The sequence below is a fragment of the Sturnira hondurensis genome, unplaced genomic scaffold, assembly GCF_014824575.4.
Source record: "Sturnira hondurensis isolate 20B ecotype Veracruz unplaced genomic scaffold, ASM1482457v3 Scaffold0024385, whole genome shotgun sequence".
Classification (NCBI taxonomy): domain Eukaryota; kingdom Metazoa; phylum Chordata; class Mammalia; order Chiroptera; family Phyllostomidae; genus Sturnira; species Sturnira hondurensis.
The window spans coordinates 1581019-1602489 of NW_028097016.1; the positions used below are offsets into that span (position 1 = coordinate 1581019).

General features: G+C 54.7%; 1 protein-coding gene across 3 annotated transcripts; it reads left to right on the top strand.

Annotated features, from left to right (window-relative positions):
- The first annotated feature begins 1144 nt into the window (after positions 1-1144).
- On the top strand, positions 1145-15306 carry TSKU (tsukushi, small leucine rich proteoglycan). 3 transcript variants are annotated; one of them, XM_037038404.1, is made up of 2 exons: positions 1145-1252; positions 12797-15306. In XM_037038404.1, the coding sequence occupies exon 2, from the start codon at positions 12805-12807 to the stop codon at positions 13864-13866; it is 1062 nt and encodes a 353-aa protein (XP_036894299.1). In that variant the 5' UTR covers positions 1145-1252; positions 12797-12804; the 3' UTR covers positions 13867-15306. The 3 variants fall into 3 exon arrangements, with proteins under 3 accessions (XP_036894299.1, XP_036894300.1, XP_036894301.1); XM_037038405.1 differs by lacking the exon at positions 1145-1252 and adding an exon at positions 6295-6391; XM_037038406.1 differs by lacking the exon at positions 1145-1252 and adding an exon at positions 9369-10143.
- The last annotated feature ends 6165 nt before the right edge of the window (positions 15307-21471 follow it).

The following is a 21471-nucleotide window of genomic DNA, read 5'->3' on the forward strand; positions in this document are numbered from 1 at the left end:
TGTTCTGTGGGCAGCAGCTTTGATTCTGCTGCCCTGAGGCCTAGGGTGGTGGTCTCTACCCCCCTTCCCTATCTCCCTGCTTGCCTCCCTCCTTCCCCAGGCAGACAGGGAGACACACACAAGTCTAAACAATATTTTTAATTTAAAAAAAATAAGGAAAGAAGTAAAAAGACTGGGTGTGCAAGCCTGGGCCACTGCAGGAGGAACACTGCCCAACCTTTGCACATCAGGAAAGCTCCAGAGAGGTCCAGGATTGGAGACTAAAGCCCCCCTCAACAATGCCCCAGACCCCATGCCTCTAGGGTGCATTAGAATTCCCCCTTCCTCCTCCAGTCTGTCAACTGGAAGACTCAGACCTCCCCCATCCACCTGCCCTTGTAGGGAATGCATCCACCAGGCAATTTTTAAGGGTTTTTTTTTATGTTTTTCTGCCCTTTTTACTACAGACAGGGAGGAGAAGGGGTGGGCTGCATAGGCAAGAATAGACTTACATCACTGCCTAGTCACACATGCAGTTTCCCTTCTTAGAATCCCAGAAACCAGAAGTTCATGGTTCCCTCCAGAAGAAAAAAAAAGTCGGATGCTTTCTTCTCTCCCTCCAGGCTTTCTGCCTCATTCCCCATCTCCTTTCTCTGCAGGTTCATCTTTCAGCCTGTCTCTGTACGCTTCAGATTCTTGGTCTGCCTCTCACTAACGTCTCTGGACCCCTTTCACCCGTATTAAAAAAAAAAAAGAAGAAGCTTCGCCCACCCAATCTCTTTCTTACCAACTCCCTCCCCCAATCCTCCTCCTACCCCACCCCCACACACAAACTCCAGCGACCTCCAGATGTTACCAACCAAGAGGGCCATCTGCTGAGACTTCTCAGGCACTCCGGAGAGGGGGCAGGGATCCGGGTTCCTGGAAGCTGGGAGCAAGGCGGACCGGAGTGGGCGGGAGCTGCGTACGCACTTTTGAGACGCTCCCTAGGGTGGAACCCGGGCTCGGCGCGGGCTCCGCGGGCGGGCGCGGGGTGGGAGCCGAGAGCGCTCCAGGAAAGGCCCGCACTTTGGTGACACTCCCTAAGTCTCTGGGCCGCCAGCCGGAGCCGCCACTGGGTGTCTGGCGGGCTGGGGGTTCGCCAGGCGGCGGGCGGGGACTGGGGTGGGGTGGGGGGCCGGGCCGCGCGGCGCAGAGAAAAGCGCCGGCCCGAGAGCCCGCGGCCGGGCCGCCTAGGTGAGCGTGCCGAGGCGGCGGCGGCGCAGGCTTCCAGGTGGGTGCGGGTCCCCGGGTGGAATGGGAGTCCGCGCTGCGAGCAAAAGTCTGAAGCCCCGGTCACCAACCTGGCCGCTCCATCAGTCAGGCAGGCGGCGCTGGACGCAGGGCCGAGGGCGAGGGCCTCCTAACTTTTCCTGGACCTGGGGTGTCAGCCGCAGCAGCGAGACGCCCGGCACTTGGCTGGAGTGGGGAACCCAGACCAGGGGGAGAGGGCTTCAAAGAGACAAAGGCTCGGATCGCCGGTGTGGGCCAGCGCTTCTGGGGTCTTTGTGCGGACACGTGCATCTCGCGTTTGTGGGCCTTTGTGGATTTGGGTCTGGGCATGTGGGTCTGCCTGCGCCTTTGTGTGCCCGTGGCTTTGCGTGACTGTGTAGCTCTTCTGTTCACATTTTGTGGGCCCTCGTTTGGTTGTGGGTGTTGGTGGGCGCATCGTTGTGTGTTTGCTACGTGGTCTGTGCCTGTCGACGTGTCTAGGTTGGGAGTCCGTGGAGTGTGTGTGCGCCGAGAGCCAGACACCGCCCCCAACTCCCCGCTCCCCTGCTGTTCACTCCCACCACCCCCCGGACTTGGCTTCAAACTTTTCTCTGGATTCCTCCGGCAACAGCCCCGATCCCCCTCTCCTCTGACGTCTGGTCTAGGGGCGCTGGCATCCCTCCCCTCTTTCGTCTTCTGGGGTCTCGGAGACCAGAGGGATGAGATAGGGTTGGCGGGTGGGGAAATTGGCGGTGCCTGGGGACTGGCCTTGGCCAGGGCTGTGAGGAGTGTGCCCGACACCCTCTCGGAACCAGCTAGGTGGGGAGAGGGAAGCTGTGGGTCGAGGGCCCCGCCCGGGAGCTGAGGAGAGGAAAGGAGAGGGCAGCCGCGCTTCTCGGAGTGTGTGTGACCGAGAGAGACGAGTCTACTGGGCAGAGAGGCCAGCCCCAGTCCCGGCTCCGCTTTGAGATCCGCTCTCCTTTTGCATCCTGGGGGCACCAAACCTCTGATCTGGTAGGTGAGGAGGTGAGGTTCCTTGCCCCTGGCGCTGGCTCCGAGACTCCCTGGTGGACTGCGAGGGGTTAGGAACCTTGCAGAGAAAGGTTGCGAATGGCCCAACTTGCACTGGGCAAGTTGCTCAGCCCGTTACGGATGCGGGTGAGCGCTCCCAGGAGGTGTCCAGCATTCGTTGGGGATAACCGGAGCAGCCTTCCAGAGCGGGCCTGAGAACCCGGCCCGTCCCCATTAGGCCTGGGTGAGTAGATGTCTCAGGAACCTCTCCCATGCCTCCTCCCTACTTGCTCTAGGCTTCGGAGAAGTTCGGGCTTGCAGAGCCCAAGTCTGACCCTAGAGGGGGAGCTCAGGCGTCAGGAGCCTGCTGGGCTTTTGATTCTGAGTAGCAAAGATAACCCTAATATCTCGCCACCCCCAACTATGCCCCAGTCTTAAACTAAGAATTTCGCCGGATGTTGCAGATGTGATGGAGGGGCACAAGCCCCTCACTAGGAAAGGAGGCCACTGTTGGTACTTTCCTTTCCCTCTCTGGGCCTCAGTTTCCCGTCTGGGAAGAGAAGTGTTGACAGCTTCTCTCTTCCCTTCCTATTCTGGCTGACTGGTTGAGACCCCAGAACCTGAAAACACTTTGATGTTTCTTTTCACACACACCTTTGTTCTGACATGACCAGTTCCCTGGCACTAATTTGCTCTTTTGAAGGGGGAGAGGGAAGGTGGCTTTGAAGTTAGGGAGGGATGGAGTGAGATGGGCCAGGACCCCTTGGAGCCCAGGAATGAATGGAAGGGTGGAATGCAATAGCTGGGGGAAGCCAGGTAAATACATGCTGGAGGTAGGAAGTGTCTCCCACTGAGGAAACAGCACTGCAAGGCTGTGTGCTCTGGCAACAGAGGGGAGGGGGGAGTGGAAGTGGATTAGAATTCAACTGGAGGCTGGGAGGGAAGGCAGGGGCCAAATATGAAGTCCTTGAATCCCAGACCTAGGACGTGGGATTTGAACCTTTAGGCAATGGAGAGTTGGTGGAAGGTTGAAACAGGCCTGACAGGGTGGGATTGGTAATTCTGAGGAAACTTCCTTTGGCTTATTGATGGTTCTGGAGGCTGGGAGATGAGTCTAAAGGTGGCTGAGTGCCCCACCCTTGTAGAGTTGGAAGGACCTGGATTTTACTCCTATTCCATTATTTCCTAGCTCTGTGGCCTTGGGCAAGTAACTTGAACTTTTTGATTCTCGGTGTCCTCATCCTTCAAATGAGGATAAGAATTCCTACCTTGCTGATCTGTTGTGAGTGTTAACTGGGATAATGAATTACATGTGCCAATAAAATGAAAAGGGGTTTGTATTTTATTACATTATGAAGACATTTATTGAATTGCACTGACAAAAGAAGGCAGCGGCAGCCTCAGCTGTGGTCCTGCACCTGATTCAGCACCTGGCAAAGCCGTTAGTGTGAACGCTTTCTGTCCAGGGCATTTCATTCATCTGGTTTATCCCCCTTCACATGTCCAGGCCCCAGGCAGGAGAGGAGCTGGACGCAGTCGGATTCAGAGATGGCCACAGACCATGAAGTGTGTCTTGCCTTGACAGACAGCCCAGGGGCCAGGGAAGCCCAGAGGGAAGGTGACCTTTTGCCAAATGAGGGCACAGGTTAAACTGGGAAGGCCTCATAGAGGAGGTGGCTTTGGAATTGAGTGAGTAAGATCCTGCAGAGCAGACAAAGAAAAGAAGGCTGCCTTCGTAGGAGGAAAGAGCCTGTGCAAAGGTGTAGGGCCCTAGGAGGGGAATAGGACTCTAGACTGGTAAGAGACAGGTTTTAAACAGGGAGCCGTGGTGGGGTCCTAGTCTTCTATTGGGATTGTACTCCAGCGCCCAGCAAGCCTGGCCATTGGAGGCAGGAGGCCAGGGAGATGGCTGTTTCTCCAGTTCAGGCCTGGAGGCCTCCTGAGCCCGACTTGGGCAGTGTGAGTGAGTGCCTGGCTTAAGGGTGAGGGCTGGAGAAGATACTGACCCCCCCACCAAGGGGAGGTTGCTGATTTGCATTTTGTCACAGGAGACACAACTACTTCAGCCTGCTTTGTCCTCTGAGCCTTTACCAGACTCACTCACCAACTTCCTGGTAGCGCCTGGCCAGCACTTGCAGCCCCTGGAGGGACCAGGAATGGTGCCCTGAGAAAGGACCCAAGGCTCTGACAGGTCTCCTGGTATTGCAATTCCTTGTTTGTTCCTGGTCCCTGAGATCACCCATTGGTAGGGACAGGAGCCCACATGCAGTGAGCACCCATGTGTGCCAGGCCCGGGCTGTCTTCGCTCTCTCTCGTGCCATCACCCCAGTGGCCTGCTGGGAGTAGTGCTGGGCTTCTCACCACTTCACAGGTGAAGACCCAGACTCAGGAGTGAGGGCACACACATTGCCTCGTGGCAGGTGAGGCCCTGTGGGGGTGGGGCCCTTTCTGCCTGGTTGCAAAACCCATTTCCTGTGCCCTGGGCTGCCTCCCCGTGTGTCCACACATGTTGCCTCAGAAAAGCTTCAGAAAGAAGACGCACCGAAAGGAGAACCAGTATTGAGTATTGGGTCCCTTGCCTGCTTCCCTGCAGATTAGCATCCCTAGGGAAGGTGGTTGGGCCCCCGGGGCCCACCTGTACTTGCACAGATGTCCTGGAGGAGGCCAGGCCCTGGGTGTCAGATTACCTGGCTCCTGAGTCCAGCCCCTGGCCTCCTAAGCTGGGTGACTCTGAACAGACCACTGAACCTCCCGATAAAATGGGTAGGATGCCACCTAACCTGCTGACCTTTAGAGTGACTAGGCAGGTAACCATTGAGGAAGCACTGGAAAAGCTGAGAGATGTCCTCAGGAGAAGTCCTGGTGTTCTAAATGCCCAGGATATATCGTCATGCAGTACTCTCTGTGTTCCAGGCTCAGTGCTCAGCCCCTAGGACGTAAAAACGAGTCTAACCCTGTCCCTGCCCGAGATAGGATGGATGGGTAAATGTCGTTATGTGATCAGCCCAGAGTGATCAGTCAGCTGTCAACCACACGGTCATTGGTACGCTGTGGCGCGTGGTACAAGAAGCACTGGATTTGGAGCTAGGACCTCTAAGGCTGAGGCCTGGTTCCCCTACTACCCAGCTGAAAAATGTCAGTCTCCTTGTCTACAAAACAGGGACAGTAATCCCCACAGTCAGAAGGTGTGGTGAGACAGACACGAGGCACTGGAACAGAAGTGCGTGGTGAGCTGACATATTTGTGGAGAGGGGCGGCCGCGTTAGTGGTTCTTTTGGGAGCACCAGCCCTCAAGGCTCCAGGAGTTGGCCCTAAAATTCTTTTTGCCTTGAGTTTCTGGAGCTGACAAATGGTTGGGGGGCAGGATGTTCATGGAATTTCCACCTGGGGCTTTCACTGGCGTCAGCTTGAGTGAGCTCACAAGAAAGGGAGAGGGGTGGGAGGCAGCTGGGCACTGAGGAGCAGCTGGGAGAGGCAAAGGCCTGTCTCAAGTCGGTGCAGGGCTCTGGTCCAGCCCGAGGCTCAGCTCCCTGCCCACCTTGTTCCTGTGCCAGGGTCTCCCTCTTGAAGCTGTGGTGAAGGAGCTGGCAAACCTATGGGCCAGAGATGCTGTGTTGCAGCACCAGAGGCAGGCAGCTGGGGCCAAGGGGGCCAAGCCAGAGCTGCTAACCCCAGAGAGATCTCAGAGGAGGGAGCATGGGGCCTTGCTGGCAGACACCCGCACAGTGACTAGACTGTGCTGGCACAACAGCCACAGACGTGCCCGGTGCCTGGTACTGCACTGGGTTCTTGAGTACAGAGGAACATAAAGAAAAACGACACCATCATTGCCCTCAGGAAGCTTAGTAGATCATGACCAGCACCGTCTTCCATGCCCTGAGCATTTTGAGGGTGGAGAGAGCTGAATGCTTTCATCAACCCTGTGTTGTGATCCCTACCAAGGACACTGAGACCCAACCCGATTGAGACTTTACTGAGGCTAGTAGATACAGAGCTGCATTCAGATCTGAGTCCAGCGGTTGACTCTTAACTGCCGGCTCTTTATTTATCCAGCAGTGCCTCCCGCCAGGCCTGGCTCTGGCCTCAGGTGGGGGAAGAAGGCAGGGTCACTGCTTCAAGCTGCTCACACTTCAAGTCAGGAAACGAGCAGGTAAATAACTAATGACAGAATTTACTCAGTCTGTGTCTGTGGAGGTGTGCCCAAAGTGTGATGTGGCAAGCCCCCAGGGAACAAGGGAGGGAGGGTGGCCCAGGAGCCTGAGTGGACAGGACGGGCTTTGTTCCACTGGTGGGGCCGGGGCAGGCCGGGTGGGTGCGGGTGATGCTGGCAGCAGTGTGAGACGTCAGGACTCGGGTCCTGGGTCCATCTCAGTGCTGTCACTGCCCCCCTCTGCCTCAGTTACTCTCCCGGGGGCCTTCCAGCTCCCCAGCCCTGGAACTCTCTGCATTTGGGGAAGTGTGAGAGCAGAGGCTGAGATTAGTTCAGCAGCTGCCACCATCACTATAGGCCCAAATCAAGGCTGGGGGTTGGGGGCTGACCTCCGGTGGGGCAGCTCAGTTGGTTAGAGTGTCTTCCCAAGGTTGAGGGTTCAATACCCGGTCAGGGCCCATACTAGAATCAACCAATGAATGCATAAATAAGTGGAGCAACAAATCCGTGTTTTTCTCCCCTTTCTTCTCCCCCTTTCCTCTCTCTGTCTTTCAAACAATCAATAAATAAGATCGGGAGCTTAGCCAGGGGAGGGAGGAAGGTGGCACAACTTGCAGATGTCTCCTTGCTAGGGAGAACTTGATTTCTGGGGGTAAAAGTAGGACATCAGAAAGTTTTTGAGAGTTCAAAGTTGTTTCAGAGGCTCTCTAGCAAGGCCTGGAGTGCCACCATGGGGAGACTTGCCTGGGGCCTGTTAGGGCCACAGCATGTACTCATCGGACCTCATGGCCCACCAGCAAACATTCATGGCCCCTGCCCAGAGGACTTTACGCTGTGTCCCCCAGACCAAGGGTGGGCACAATTTCTGAGCCCTTGTCCTTCTGCTCTCATGTTCTGTAACCTGGCTGATCAGTGAGTGGATCTCTTCTCTGCACATCAGGGTTTGGAAAAGAAGCGATGTATCTGGAGCCAAAGGTCCCTGTCCTCCCTCAGCCTTCCATGGTGACCAGCTGTCTGCCTTTTTCTTTCTCCAGGGGGCCGATCATAGCTCCCAGAGGGAGACAGAATTAATACTGTTCACACAGGTGCAAGAACTGAGGCTCAAAAGAAATGAAGAAAACTGCAAAGGTCATGTAGAGAGTGGCAAACCTGGTCTCCCGGGGCCAAGGCAGGTATAAGTGACCTGGTTACGAGTTGGGGTCCTGTCCCCAGTGCTGGTCAGTAAGCCCCAGGAGGACTGAGTATGCGCACCCCACCCCAAGATACGGTGCACACAGTACTTAGCAGAGATTTGGCAAATGCTTTCGTTAAATTTTGAGTGCCTAAAACACTGGAGCTGGCTTGTGTAGACCTAACCTCTCACTGTGGGACTGGAGAAACAGGCTCAGGGAAGGAGGGGGCGTGTCCTAAAATGTGAACAGGCCGTGCAGAGCCTGGACTGAAACTGGGACCCTCGGCTGTCTTCCAGGGCCTGCCTCATCACTGCCCAGGTACCCCGTTGCTGCCCCCTTGCCCCCACGCCCGGAGAGGTGAAGGGGGTGGGAGGTGGTCATGGGTGCCCTTTCTGGGGGACTCCTTCTACCATACTGCCTGGGAGAGACACAGGCACCCATTGACTGCACGTCTCTCAATGTCCTGGCCCCGTGACGTCTAGTCCTCACAGCATCACCTTTCGGAAGGGATTATTGTCTCCCTTTTGGATGAGGAAATGGGCTCAGGGAGAGGAGGACACTTCTCAAAGTTGACCGGTTTAGCAGGTGACTCCTGTTCCCAGTGATGTAACACCTTCAGATCAGAGAATCCACCACCAAATGGCAGCTTTCATGTCAAGGGCCAACTGTAATCAGTGGGCAGAGAGCACCTGTGCAGGAGAGCTCAGAGGTCCTGTGCAGATGCCCTAGGTAGTGGTACTGTGGTTGATTATGTCTGCAGTGGGTATAGGTAGAGTGAAAATGAACAGTCTTTCCATGATGTGGCTTCCACCCGTTGGGGTCTCATTTCTCCACAGGGCTGTTCAGCTTCTCTGTCTGTTCTCCACATCCAACCTTTCTGAGGCCGGTGGGACCCTCAGTACCATCTCAGAGTCACAACGGAAGGAACCGGTTCAGAGAAGTAAAGTGCCTTTCCCAGTGAGCAGTGCACGTTGATGTCCAAGGCCGTCTCCCCGTGGAGGCCTTTCCTCTCCGAGGAGCTGAGGCTGACGGTTTTTGTCAAGAGGAACTCACATTATTCATCCCTTCCCAGACCCAGAAGCCCTGTTGAGAAATATCATGGTGTGGCCTGTCTGGAGAGAATGACTGTCCAGGAGGGCGCTGATAAGGGCTTTGACATTGTGATGACATGGTTGCTAAAGGAAGGAGGAAGAGAGGGGGTCAGGCCTGCCTGCTGATCCCCACCCCATCAGCTGCTGTCTGGGAGGGAAGGCAGGGCAGCCCACTCTGGCCTTGCCCTGTACTGGGAGCCCTGCTAGGTGCCTTATTTCTACAATTTTGTTTCATCTTCATGATGGTCCTGTGAAGTGACTATTAATATCCCATTTCACAGGTGAGAAGACTGAGGCTACCCAGCATCAGAGAAAGCAGAGATAGTCATGAGTGAGGCAGTCCTGTTAGGAGCCTTTGTGACTCAGTGTGTTATATATACATTATATATATAACACAAAGAAAAATATAATATATTTTTTCTCTTACTATAAGAGAGGACATGGAGTAGGGGTGTGTGTGAAGAGATTAAGACATGTTTAAATCACTCAGAGTTCTACCATCTAAAGAAAACCACTGTTGGTATATTTTCTTTTGGCCTTTCTAAAATTAGGATTTGGGTTGGGTTTATTTTTTTTTAATGCATAGTTACAGTTTTCCTAGACATGCAATTTATCTTATGATATCTATCATTATGGCCTCAGCCCCCTGCATGAGCTTGCAAACCCTTCAGAGCATCGTTTTTATAGATGCCAGCAGCTGGCTCGAGTGGGCTGAGCAGTGCGGGCCTGGAGTCGGGAGGCCGGAGCCCAAGCGTCGGCTGCCACGCCTCACCGGGGACTCTCAGGACAAGTCCCTGCACACTCCCTAAAGTGAAGCGTTGCACACCCACTCTGGGACCTTCCAACATCAAATAAGCAAAGTCCTTGTTAACTGTGAAGGGCTGTGCCCTGGCAGGAATTTTCCTTATCTTCCCTTAGTCTCCCCCTGGGAAAGTTCTGCCCTCCCGTCGGCCCCTGAGCCTTTTCTAAAGGCCTCCTTCCAGCGGCAGTGGCTGAGCCCCTCGTCTCTGCAACACATAAATGCGCCCTGCTGTATGTTCCTCCAAAGGGGACACTTCCTCTGAGCAGGACACGGGCCCTGACTTTCAAAGACCACCAGCCCACACCTCTGCCTTTGCCCACTGCTAGGTCCAAAGTTGTGAGGCCTTTCAGGGATTTCTCCTTTCTCTTTTCCCAACACCCTGGGATGTCCCTGAGAGTCTTCCGGGCTCTGCTGTGACCTCAGGAAAACCCTAGAGCCATTAAATACTAAAAATCTTGGTGCAGTTGCAGCTAGAGTTTGGCCCTCGGACTCTGGACACCTACCTCTTCTTTTCCCATAAACACACAGAAGTGTACACTCCACTGGAACCAAGCCAGTTATGAGGTTCCAAAGGCAAGAGCTGAGTTCCCAGCTCCACCACCTGCCTTTCCCCATGCTCAGTTTCCTGCGCTCTAAAATGGACTGAAGATTGCATGTGAGAGAATGTATGTTCAGTGCCAGCACCTGGTGAGGACCGGCTCTGACTCCATGTTGGCGCTTCCCAGGGGAGTGTCCAGGCCTGGCATGGAACAGGAGCCCAAAGAGAGTTGTCTACTGTGCAGGGCTGAGCGAGGCATCCCAGGAAATGCGAAGTCTCATTGACGCTCCTGCTCCCTTTACATCAGCTGTCCCTACCATTGCCTCGATTCCGTATCCACAGTGGCCCACTGAAGGGCATCTTGGGTGTGTGCAGAGCTCTTCGCAGTTGGATTGCATTTCAGGAAGCATCCATCAGCTCATGTGAGGGGGTCAGGACAAGAATTACTGCTTTGTGGCTCAGAGGACAAGGCTGAACCATAGCCAACGTTCAACCAAGGCTGAACACAATCCCTGGAGGGATTGTGTTTGAGCTCCCAGTTACGTAATCAGGAGATCATGAGAGGCCGTTTGGCATTTAATAGGTACGTTGTATAATGTACCCTACTAGGATCCAAAGGGTGATCTCAGGCCCTTTTTTTTTTGTACTTGTGATGTTTGTTTAAACCCCAGGAAGGGTGAGTGAGCAGATCAGCTTAGTCGGGAAGGTGGGGCCCTGAGTGGTAATGAATCCCTGTGGTAAGAAGCTCTCACTCAAGGGAATAAAGGGTGCTTGCAGCAAATTAATTATTTTCCTTTTGGTTCCAGACACTGGAACACTCTACTACCTTGCCACAGTTGGGACCAAGCCCAGGATGCACCTGGGCTAGATTTAATCCTCAAATTGGACTCTATAATAGAAAGGCGTGGGAGAGGAGGCACCCCATAGCAGGGCAGGGGAGAAGAGCCCCACTTCTTCCTGCTCCCATGCAGAGCCAGTGTGAGGATCAGGTAGCTGCCCCTTTAAAGTTTCATGGAGAGCTGGTAATACTATCTTATTGTTCCCTCCACATCTACCCCAGTCTAGAAGGCAGGCAGGTCCCCGGTCCATCCCTCCCTGAAGGCCAGTGGGAGGGTGCGGGGGTGGGGGGACAGGGCAGGGGTGCAGAGTGGGGCTATCCCAGATGGAGAGACCTGCTGGAGTGAGGCAGGGTGCCTTCTGTCTCCCAGGCTGAGTGGCTGGTGTGTGGTGGGAGGGGACAAGCAGACATGGTCCAGTTCGATGCTTTCATCGCTCACCTGCTCCTCATCCTCCCGTGAGCATCATGGAGCTACCATGGTGTAAAGACTGAATGTGACAATGTACGTGTAGTGTCTGACATGTGGCAGCTATGGTGTGATTGTACAGGGGTGGAAACGGCCAGGTGAGGGAACGTGGCTTATATCACAGCCTGTGTCTGGAAAAAGCCCCTCTTGGATCTTGACTTTCCACCAGCCTCCTTGCCAGTCCTACCAGAGGCAGCAGATGAAAACAGCAATTGGAATTGAGCAGGCCTGGGTTCTAATCCTGCCCTGCTTTTTACTGATTAGGGTAAACCCTTTTCCTCTCTGAGCCTCTATTTCTTCATCTGTATGAGAGAACCAGCCCAGTTGCCCAGGTTAAAGAAAGAACCAGAGAGGTGTAATACCTGTATTTTCTGGGGTAGGACAGAGCAAGGGGCAAGGAGCTCAGGACGGGTATTCCAGAACCATCAGGAGGTCTAGACAATTAGAATAAAGGATCCTGCCTCTGGAGGACAGGCTAGGTGAGGGGGCTTAGGACTGTGGACTTGTCCATTGTCACCCACTAAAGAGGTATGGTAGGGCCAGTCCTCGCAGGGAGAGGCCTTGATCTGGGAGGCTGGCATGTGAGTCTCAAGCATGGCTCAGCCACTGCCTAACCATGACAGCCGGCCATGCTTCCTCTGTGCTCCGTCTGCTTCCCCTCCCAGTTACTTGTCGCCAGGCCTAACTTTCTGAACCTCTCTAAGTCTCAATTCCCTCTTCATGAAGCAGTGACGGAAATTTCTGCCTTGCAATTTTTAAAAAAACATTTCTTTTTAGACAGAGGGAGAGAAACATCAATGTGTGGTTGCTCTCACATGCCCCCAACTGGGGACCTGGCCTGAAACACAGGCATGTGCCCTGACTGGGAATAGAACCAGCAACCCTTTGGTTGCTACACTCAGCCACACCAGCCAGGGCCTACCTTGCAATTTTTGTAGCTGTGAAGGTGAAGCGAGTCTGTGTAGTGAGGCAGCTAGCACAGCACATGCCACATGCTCAGCACCGTGACCCTGATCCCTAAGCTTCAGGCACCTCCCTGATAGGGCCTGGATCAAGACCAGCCCATGAACCCTAGATTGCCAGAGCCCTAGAGGCCAGCCAACGACCCATCCAATCCAATGGGCTCCCAAGTAGGGTTTGTTAGCATCCCACGGCAGAGACGGTGAGCAGGCCTGAAGGGTTCCAGGCCCCCACCCTCCCTTCAGCCAGAACCGGCCCACTTTCATCTGCTAATCTTATTTAAGATAGGGTTCTGCTGCTTCCAGTTGAAAATCCACCGGTCTGGCCTCACCCCCTCTTCCCCACCAAGGCCTAAGAGTAACAGGGATGAGGGACTCTGTGAGGAAGAGTATTCAGGAAAGGCGTCGCAGGAGGACAGGGTGCTGGGAGCAACTTTCAGCTGCACCTGGACACACTGACTGGTGTCTGTGGGCTGGGGTCAGAACCATCTGGGGTGGGGCACCTTGCTGTCAACCCTCACCTATGGCTCTCTTTCTAGCCCCCACCATGCTGTGGCCCCTGCTGCTGCTGCTGGCTGCGCGCTGGGTCCAGACGACCCGACCATGCTTCCCCGGGTGCCAGTGTGAGGTGGAGACCTTCGGCCTCTTTGACAGCTTCAGCCTGACACGAGTAGATTGCAGTGGCCTGGGCCCCCACATCCTGCCCGTGCCCATCCCTCTGGACACAACCCACCTGGACCTGTCCTCCAACCGACTAGAGACAGTGAACGAGTCGGTGTTGGCAGGGCCAGGCTATACCACGCTGGCCGGCCTGGATCTCAGCCACAACCTGCTCACCAGCATCTCACCCACCACCTTCTCCCGCCTTCGCTACCTGGAGTCGCTCGACCTCAGCCATAACGGCCTGGCAGCCCTGCCTTCGGCCAGCTTCACCAGCTCACCCCTGAGTGACGTGAACCTCAGCCACAACCGGCTTCGTGAGGTCCCAGTGTCTGCCTTCACCACCCACAGCCAGGGCAGGGGGCTGCACGTGGACCTCTCCCACAACCTCATCCACCGCCTCCTGCCCCATGCCACTCGGGCCAGCCTGCCCGTGCCAACCATTCAGAGCCTGAACCTGGCCTGGAACCGGCTCCGCACCGTGCCTGACCTCCGGGACTTGCCCTTGCGCTACCTGAGCCTGGACGGGAACCCACTGGCTGCCATTGGCCCAGGGGCCTTCACGGGACTGGCTGACCTGACACACCTGTCACTGGGGAGCCTGCAGGGTCTCCCCCATCTGGAACCCTACGGTTTCCGTGAGCTGCATGGCCTGCAGGTCCTGGACCTGTCGGGCAACCCCCAGCTCAAGTGGGCAGGAGCTGAGGTGTTCTCCGGCCTGAGCTCTCTGCAGGAGCTGGACCTGTCGGGCACAGGCCTGGTGCCCCTGCCTGAGACACTGCTCCTCCACCTCCCAGCACTGCAGAGCGTCATTGTGGGGCAGGGTATGCAGTGCCGGCGCCTAGTGCGGGAGGGTGCCTACCCCCGGCAGCCTGGAGCCACCCCCAAGGTGGCCCTGCACTGCACAGACCTGGGGAGACAGGCTTCCAGGGGCCCCAGCACCTTGTGACAGATGGTATGGCCTGGGGCCACATCACAGACTGCTGCCCTGGGCCGACTCAGGTCCTGGGCAATTTGTACGTTAATGTGCCAGGGCCAATGAGGACTCTGCAGGCCTCTGTGGCAGCGTCACTGACAGATAGCTGTGGGCCTGGGACTAACCCCAGAGGCAGAGTCTTGCTCCTCTGTCCATATTGTCCCCAAACCATAAGCAGAGGGTCTCTGATGCCAAACCAGACAGCAGTCCCCTGCTGTCCTTCTCCCCACTCCACCATGAAGTGCCTTCCCTCAAGCCTGGGCCAGCCTGACTGATAAGAGGAAGGTTAGAGGTCAGGTCCCTGGCTCAGTGCCACTTTGGGCCTGTGGTCCAGTCACTCAGGAGCATGGGTTTCTTTTGCTCTGGGCACATGGGGCCCACTTTATCCTGTTCTCTTCCCCTAGGACCCTGGGTAGAACTCCAGTTATAAAAAGGACAGAAAAAAATCAAGTCCACCTCCTCATGTGACAGGTGGGGGCACTGAGGTCGAGAGAAGGAAAATTGCCAATCTGAGGGGCCCCAGCGGCAGAGGCACAACTGGACCCGTGTCCTGCCTCCCAGCTCGGCCCCTATGCTCTTTGCTGTCTTCTCTTAATCATGCCCTCCTGCCCCCCTTTCTGGGCTCCCCTTTTCTACCACGACTCACATCCTGTCATATAAGCCCTTGTTCTGTCATCTCGGGGACAGGCAAGGGCCACCATGGTGGGACTCTGGGCCCCCTGCCCAGCTGTGTTGCATGGGCTGAGTCTCTTCACCTCTCAGAGCCTCTGGAAGCTTCAGCCATGCCATCCAGTCTCACCTGCCAGTTTCCCACTCTGGGGTGGGATCGCCCAGCACCAAAACTGGAAACATCCCCATGAATCTTCAGGCATTGCCTCTAGATGCTCCCCTAAGAGGTTGATGTGATCCTGGAGCCCCACCTGGCCTCAAGCAAGGAGGGGCCATCCAGATCCAGCTTGTGCTGGTCCAGAGCCCAAGCCCATCTCACCCCACTGAGTGCAGTGGGAGGAGGTAGGCAGTTTGCACCAGAATTGTATGTGCCCCGCCAGGGCAGCATCTCCACTTCCCAGCCCTGGGCTCTTTCCTTGTGCTCATTTTATACAGTTGTTGCCTTTTTAATGGACTGCCACTTTCAACCAGCTCCCTACCCCCACCCCTGCTGGCTGGGGATGGAAAGTGTCGTTTGTAAAAGAAAAAAGTTGCATTTGTTCACTTTTGTAATAGGGTGTCCTGGGGATGTGTTGGGGGAGGAGGTGCTGGGTGGAAGCCAGCCATCAGTGGCCATGTGGGCATGCGTGGCTGGTCCTACAGAGATGCCCACAGGACGGTGAGAGCTCTGTCCTCCCCCACCAGTCCTTCCCAACACTTTACTGATCCTTGGTTTAATAAACATTTATAAAGAATCCCTCTTTCCATAACTCGACCAGTGTCCATTTATATTCCCTAGGCTGAGCCCCGGGGCCACAAGAATGAATCAGGTCCAGCCCCGTCCTGGGCAGTGTGTTCTGCCTGAGAAGCCCAATAATCGCCCAGGACGGGGGTGTGGAAATTACTCCAGAGTGGATTGCACCCTCTCCACCTTCCTTATCTCCCCTCTCGCTGCTGCCCCAGGTCCATGAACTTGCACGCCCCTGCCTGTGCTCAGGCTGTTATTCTGGGACCTTGCCTTTGCCCTTATCCCCACGCTCAACTGCTCCCCATCCTGACAGACCCAGTTTGTGTCTCAACTGCAGAGGTGTTCCCTGAGGTCCCTCTCCACCTCCCTCTGAGCACCCGCAGGGCTTTGTTGCTTTCTGGCATTTTGACTGCCGTGGGAGCCTAACTCCTCTGTACACTGCTCATGACTGGGAGCTCATTTCCAACTCAGTGGCTCTACTTGTCAGCAAGTTCTACCTGGCCAAGGTCTACAAGAATATCCATGGCCAGCAACCATAGGTCCACCCCCAGCCCTCCCCTAAGGGGACTCAGGATCAGTGGGGAGGGAGCGGGAGAGACGACACGACACAGCCTGCTGCACAGAGCTGTGTGAGAGCCCTGTGGGAGGATTAGGAAGCCTTCCTGGAGGAGGCTCGTTCACACAGCTGAGAGGGACGAGTGGGCCTGGAAATGTGAGCAATGACACAGAACCCAGAAGGTTTGGGCCACAGGTATGGGTGGGGAGCTTGCCCGTCTTGTTGCTCAGCACCCTTCCCCACATACATACACCGCAGGAGCCTAAGGCTGAGAAAGTCAGAAAGCCCTCAGCCACAGGAAGGGGTGTTGTCCGAGAGCCCCACTGTTTCTCTACCCCTTCCACTTTCCTCCGGATTAGAGATTTCAAATGCAGGGCTAGGGGAGAGATCCCTGGGATTTTGACCCAAGGGGTCTGGGCCCTCCCAAAACTCTGCTTGAAGGAGAAACCCTTGGAGGAGGGTCATGGAATACAGGGGTCTTAAAGTGGTGCTGAAGGCAGGGGAGGGGAGGCTGGGACTCCTGCAGAACAGCGAGCTCTGAGGCAGGTCACCTCCACCGAGATCCGCTGTAGTGGGAGGGTGGGGGCAGATGCTGTCACACTGTGCCGGCCCCTCCTTCCTGTGGGGACATTACTCTGCACCCCCAGCCCTGGCCTCCCTGTCTCAGAAGGAGTGCAAACCCTGGAGCAAGCAGGGCATCCCTGAGGCCCCTCCAGAGGCTCCCAGCCCACAGTGCCACCTTGTGGTCTCTCATGGCCAGACACCCCTGCTTTCATCCTGCCGCCCTCTGCCCTCCTGGAATCCCAGGCTGAGAATGGGGTCCTTAAATTCTTACAGAATTATAGAGATAAGTGCAAAGATTCCGCTTTGGAGTTCACAGAAAAGGGTTAACATCCTGGGTCCATCACAGGTCAGTTGGGTGACTTTGGCCCAGTCACTTCCCCGTCTGAGCCTGGAGAACAGGGGTGAAAATGTCTCCCGCCACAGGGTTGTATGAAGAGTAGATGAAGCCACACTTGTAAGGAACGGAGCACAGTGCCTGGCAGAGAGTAAACACCCCGCAAATGCGTGTTCCAGAACTCCCTCAGCCAACCGCAGGACCGCGAATTAGACTATAGAAACACGCAGTCTTGGACTCCCATTTTGATAGCTGACTCAGAACTGGACAATTTCATAGAAGTTCAAAATTTAGAATCCTAGAACAACACTAATTCACGGGATCTTAGCATTAAGTCAAATACAGGGCCCTTCTAAGGCCCCGCTGCCCAAGGAGCCAGCCCCGGTGTGCTTATATCACACCCTGTACAAGGAAGAGACAAATGCACAGACAGTGCTGGTCAGTATGGGGGGGAGGGCTGCGGACCCCTCCGTAGCTCTGAGAGCCCACTAGATCCTTTCAATCCCAGGAATGTTCCTCCATGGGTGTTACCACACCACCCACTGATTTCCCCAAGTCACCATGGCCAGAGGCTTTCAGAGAGAGGCAGGTGGAGATGTAGGTACTGACACCCACCAACTGCCTCTGAGCCAGCACATTGGGTGTTTCCTCGGACAAGACCGCCAGGCAGGGGTGGGAGGTGAGGGACGAAGGTCTACCCTCTGCTCGAACCTAGTGTCCACCAAGACAAAACAGAGTCCATCATAGGCTAAAAGGACTTTGCTCATCAATGCTTAATGCACCGTATTGCCTAATGTGTACTAGGGAGCAAATATCACTGATGCCAAATGTGTATCAATACCTAATGTCCATCAGTGACAGGTCTCACCAAAGGCAGATTGGGCAAAGGGAAAATGTCTGGCGGTGGCAACGCCCACTGCCACTCAGTATCCACCAATGCCCAGTGTGTGCAGGTAACTAATGCGGTATAGCTTCTCTGTGCATTGATACCTAGTGTCAGTCTGTAGCTCAACAGCCAGCAACAGCAAATAGCCACCAGTTAAGCCATATGCTGTGCATTTATTTTTCTGTTTTATTTATTGAAGTGCCAGTAGTTGTATTTATGGGGATCATTGAGTTTCTTGAGTTCTGCAGAAATTCTTCCTGTGTTTACAGTTGAATTCCAAAAACTATTTATTATCTTTTACACACCCGTGAGTCAAAACATTCTGCACTGGGGATGTCAGCAAGCATTTCTGCTTCTTGATACACACACGTGTGTATCGATAGCATGCATATATAATTATTATTTACAAATGCAGGAAAATGGAGAAAAATAAACTGGTCCGAGGACAGAAATGTCAAGCCTGAAACAATTTTCTAAATAGATGATTCTTAGAAGCAGCAATTTTGCCAAAGTGGAGTGATGATTGGTGGCACCAGCTCTCCTGTCAAGCCAAAGAACTGACAAAGAGCCCTGCTTTGGGCTAAAAAAAAAAGAAAGAAAGAAAAAAAGCCAGGTGCCCTAATGAGGTTAAGGCACAACACAGGGGCTCCTTAAGGCAACAAAACCAGTGGTGAAGACAAGGCCCCAGAGGCTGGCTGCCTGGGCTCAGAGCCGGGGCTCCACTGCTGCTGACGGCAGGTGGCCGGGGTAAGCCCCTCCAGCTCTGCCACAGCCTCAGCTGATGCGTCTGCGCTATGGGGATGGTCGCTGCCTCAGGGGCTGTAGTGGGGAGCATGAGCCGATGCACAGAAAGCTCTTAGAACAGTGCCTGGCATGTACTGAGTGCCACATAATAAAAAATAGGAAAATTTATTTTTTGGAAAATTCTTTCATTCGTCAAACTGACGAGCGTGCCATGGCTGACAATATTCTCAGGCAAGGTTTCTTCAGTGGCCATCAGCTCTCAGTGGTGACTTCACCTGTGCCGTTAAGCTTAGGACTTTTGTCAGAAAAGTTTCTACTCTCTGCACCACTGTGGGTCAAAGCTGCCTCACCATTACAGCTTCCTTCTGACTCAACCCTTGGGAGGGAGCAGGGCTTAGGAAACATCCTGGTGACCATCCCAAAGGCCTGGCAGTCACTGATGAGCCCTGGCCTGCTGTGGTTTGAGACGCAGGGACAACCTTCCCCTGGCCTCCCTCTCCCTGACAGCCTCACACGGTCTGAAATTCCACCAGTGCTCTTTGGCTTGAGCTGTGTCTGATGTCCTTGCTGGGTAGGCGGGGGCCTGGGGCAACACGAGTGGAGTGGGGAATGGAGAGGAGTGTCTGCGTGGTAATAGGACATTCATTCACTAACTGGGGAGCAAGGGCCACCTGGCCACTTTACCCAATCGTGATATACCCTCAAAATGATAAGGTGCTCTGTTGCTAGTTGTTAAGGCTACGATGGTAGGTGTGAGACTGGGAGGCCCACGAAGAAGGTGGTTGAAAGATAAGGGCTGTTAGATAAAGCTGCATCTCTACTGCCCAATGGGATATCCTATTGCACTGGCGGTTCTCAGTGACCACACCTCCTCGTATTATCACTGTGTAGAACCTTCCTCTCGAGTCTGGGCTGGGCCCCGTGATTTGCTTTATTCAACCCAGTGGTGGCTCTGAGCCAGTTTCACACCTGACTCTTAGTAAGGCCTGATGGCTTTCACTTTTTCAGCCTTGGGAGCTGCCGCGTAGGAACCTGGGTGAGGCCTGTCACAGGCATGGGCTGGGAGGGCTGCTCACCTAAGGCCACATGGAGAGAGAAAAGCTCAGCCATCGTCATCCAACAGATCTCAGACCTCGGGCAGACCCACTGGCTTAGTGCACACGGGACAAACAAAACCAGGAGAAGAGGCAGCCAGCTGCTTCCAGCCCTGACTGCAGAACCCTGAGCCAATGAAACCATCACTACACCTTGGGACATGAGCGGCTGAAAATTCAAAACACCAAGAAGATGCCAAGTGACAAAGCCAGCCAGCCAGAGCCTTCTTGAAGATGGCCACTCTGAGGCGACGGGGCAGAGAGGCACAATTGAAAGGAAACACAGGTACTCAGTGTTGTAAAGATTATGAGGTGCTCCCTGCCCAAGAGTTTGTCTCTTGTTCTATTTTTGTCTTGCAGACACGAGCAGGCTTGGCCCGTCTCCTCTCAGCCCCGCTCTCCTCCCAGGGCAGACAAACAACTTGCAGGTCCCCAGACAGACCAACCTCTCCCTTTTCTCTCCTAAAGCCCCTGCTAGGGACTGGAGGAACACAGGGCTAAACCCACTGTCCCTCTAAGATGCCTTCTCCTTCCCTCGGGGGCTGGCCTCCAGACCCAGGGACAGATACGAGGGGAGCTGAGGCTGGGGGGAGGCCAGTCACTGGGCGGGGTCGGTGAGAGCCACCAGAGGTGGGGAGACCAGAGGGCAGTGGGTCTGTAACACAGGGCACTCCCAACAGACTCTGGGGAAGGCGTGGCTTTTGGATGCTTCCCACAGACTGTGGGCAAAGTCATACTTAGTGAGGGCTTTAAAAATACCCTCTCCACACAAACACAAACACTGTAATTCCCTTGACTCGCTCCACCCTCCAGTAAAAGCCAACATGGTGTGCAGACATGTGAGAGGGGGTGGGGACCAGGATGGGTGCTGGGAGGGAGTGCGTCTCCCAGTCCTGGCAGACCTCTCAGGGGTGACTGCACAGAACCTTCCCTCGCTAGCATGTTCTGATGAAAGGTGACCCTCGAGGAGTAAGGGTGGGGACCATGAATGCTTCCCTGTTCTCACAGCCACCAGCCTGAGTACTTCCTACTTATCCCTCCTGTTTCAGCCTCTGTGCCACCTCCTCTGGGAAGTGTCCCCTGACCACCCTCCCCACCAAGCTACCCCAGGCAGGGCTAGGTGCTCCTCCTCTATGCTAACCCAGTCCCCTCATCTTCCCTCCACAGTCACACTCATCACATTTATTTTCTGTTTATTTTTCCAGCTTTCACTTTATCCTGAGGGCAAAAACTGTGTCTACCCAGAGGGTCCCTAGTTTCCAGGCTGGTGCCTGGCACCATACTTGGTTGCTAATACATACCCAACAAATGAATAAATGGGTCTGTTACATCCATCTTACCAACCGTTAAACGGAGGCCCAGAGAGGTTAAGTGACTTTGCCAAAGCCACACAGCAAGCTCCTGGCAGAAATCTGGTCTTGAGACTTCCAGTTCTTCTATGATAGGGACCTCTCTTCCCTGCTCCTCCTTTCTACCTCTGGTGACAGGTGTGTGCACTGACAGGTCTGAAGCTGGAATGGGGCAAGAGTCCCCTGTGAGGTTCCACCTTCGCTTCTCCAGCTTCTTGGCAGGGACCTACTTCTGCTCTGACTTTTGCCCGGTGACTAATCTGTGGCCCGCCTCACCCGCTCTCACAGCAGCCACAGGCACGGACTGCGGAGGGGTGGCCCTCCCTCCTCGAGCCTGCTGCCCAGCGGGGAGATGAGTCAGCCGAGGAGACTGTGAGGCTCTCTCTGACCGACCCCAAGAGACTGAAGGAGACTGGCGTGCACCGGCTCCATGATGCTTGCGACGTGGCGCGGAGCACAAACACTCACCAAGCACCGGAAATCTGTCTCTCTCTCTCATTTTTGCAAAAATACCAGAATTTTACTTCAATGATACGTACGTTTTTAACTTTAATGTGTGCATGCACATGCCCACCCATGGATGGCGATGGTGGTAGTTTTCAGGTTTTATTTTATTTCTTTTTTAGATTATTAAAATTTATTTATTTTTAGAAAG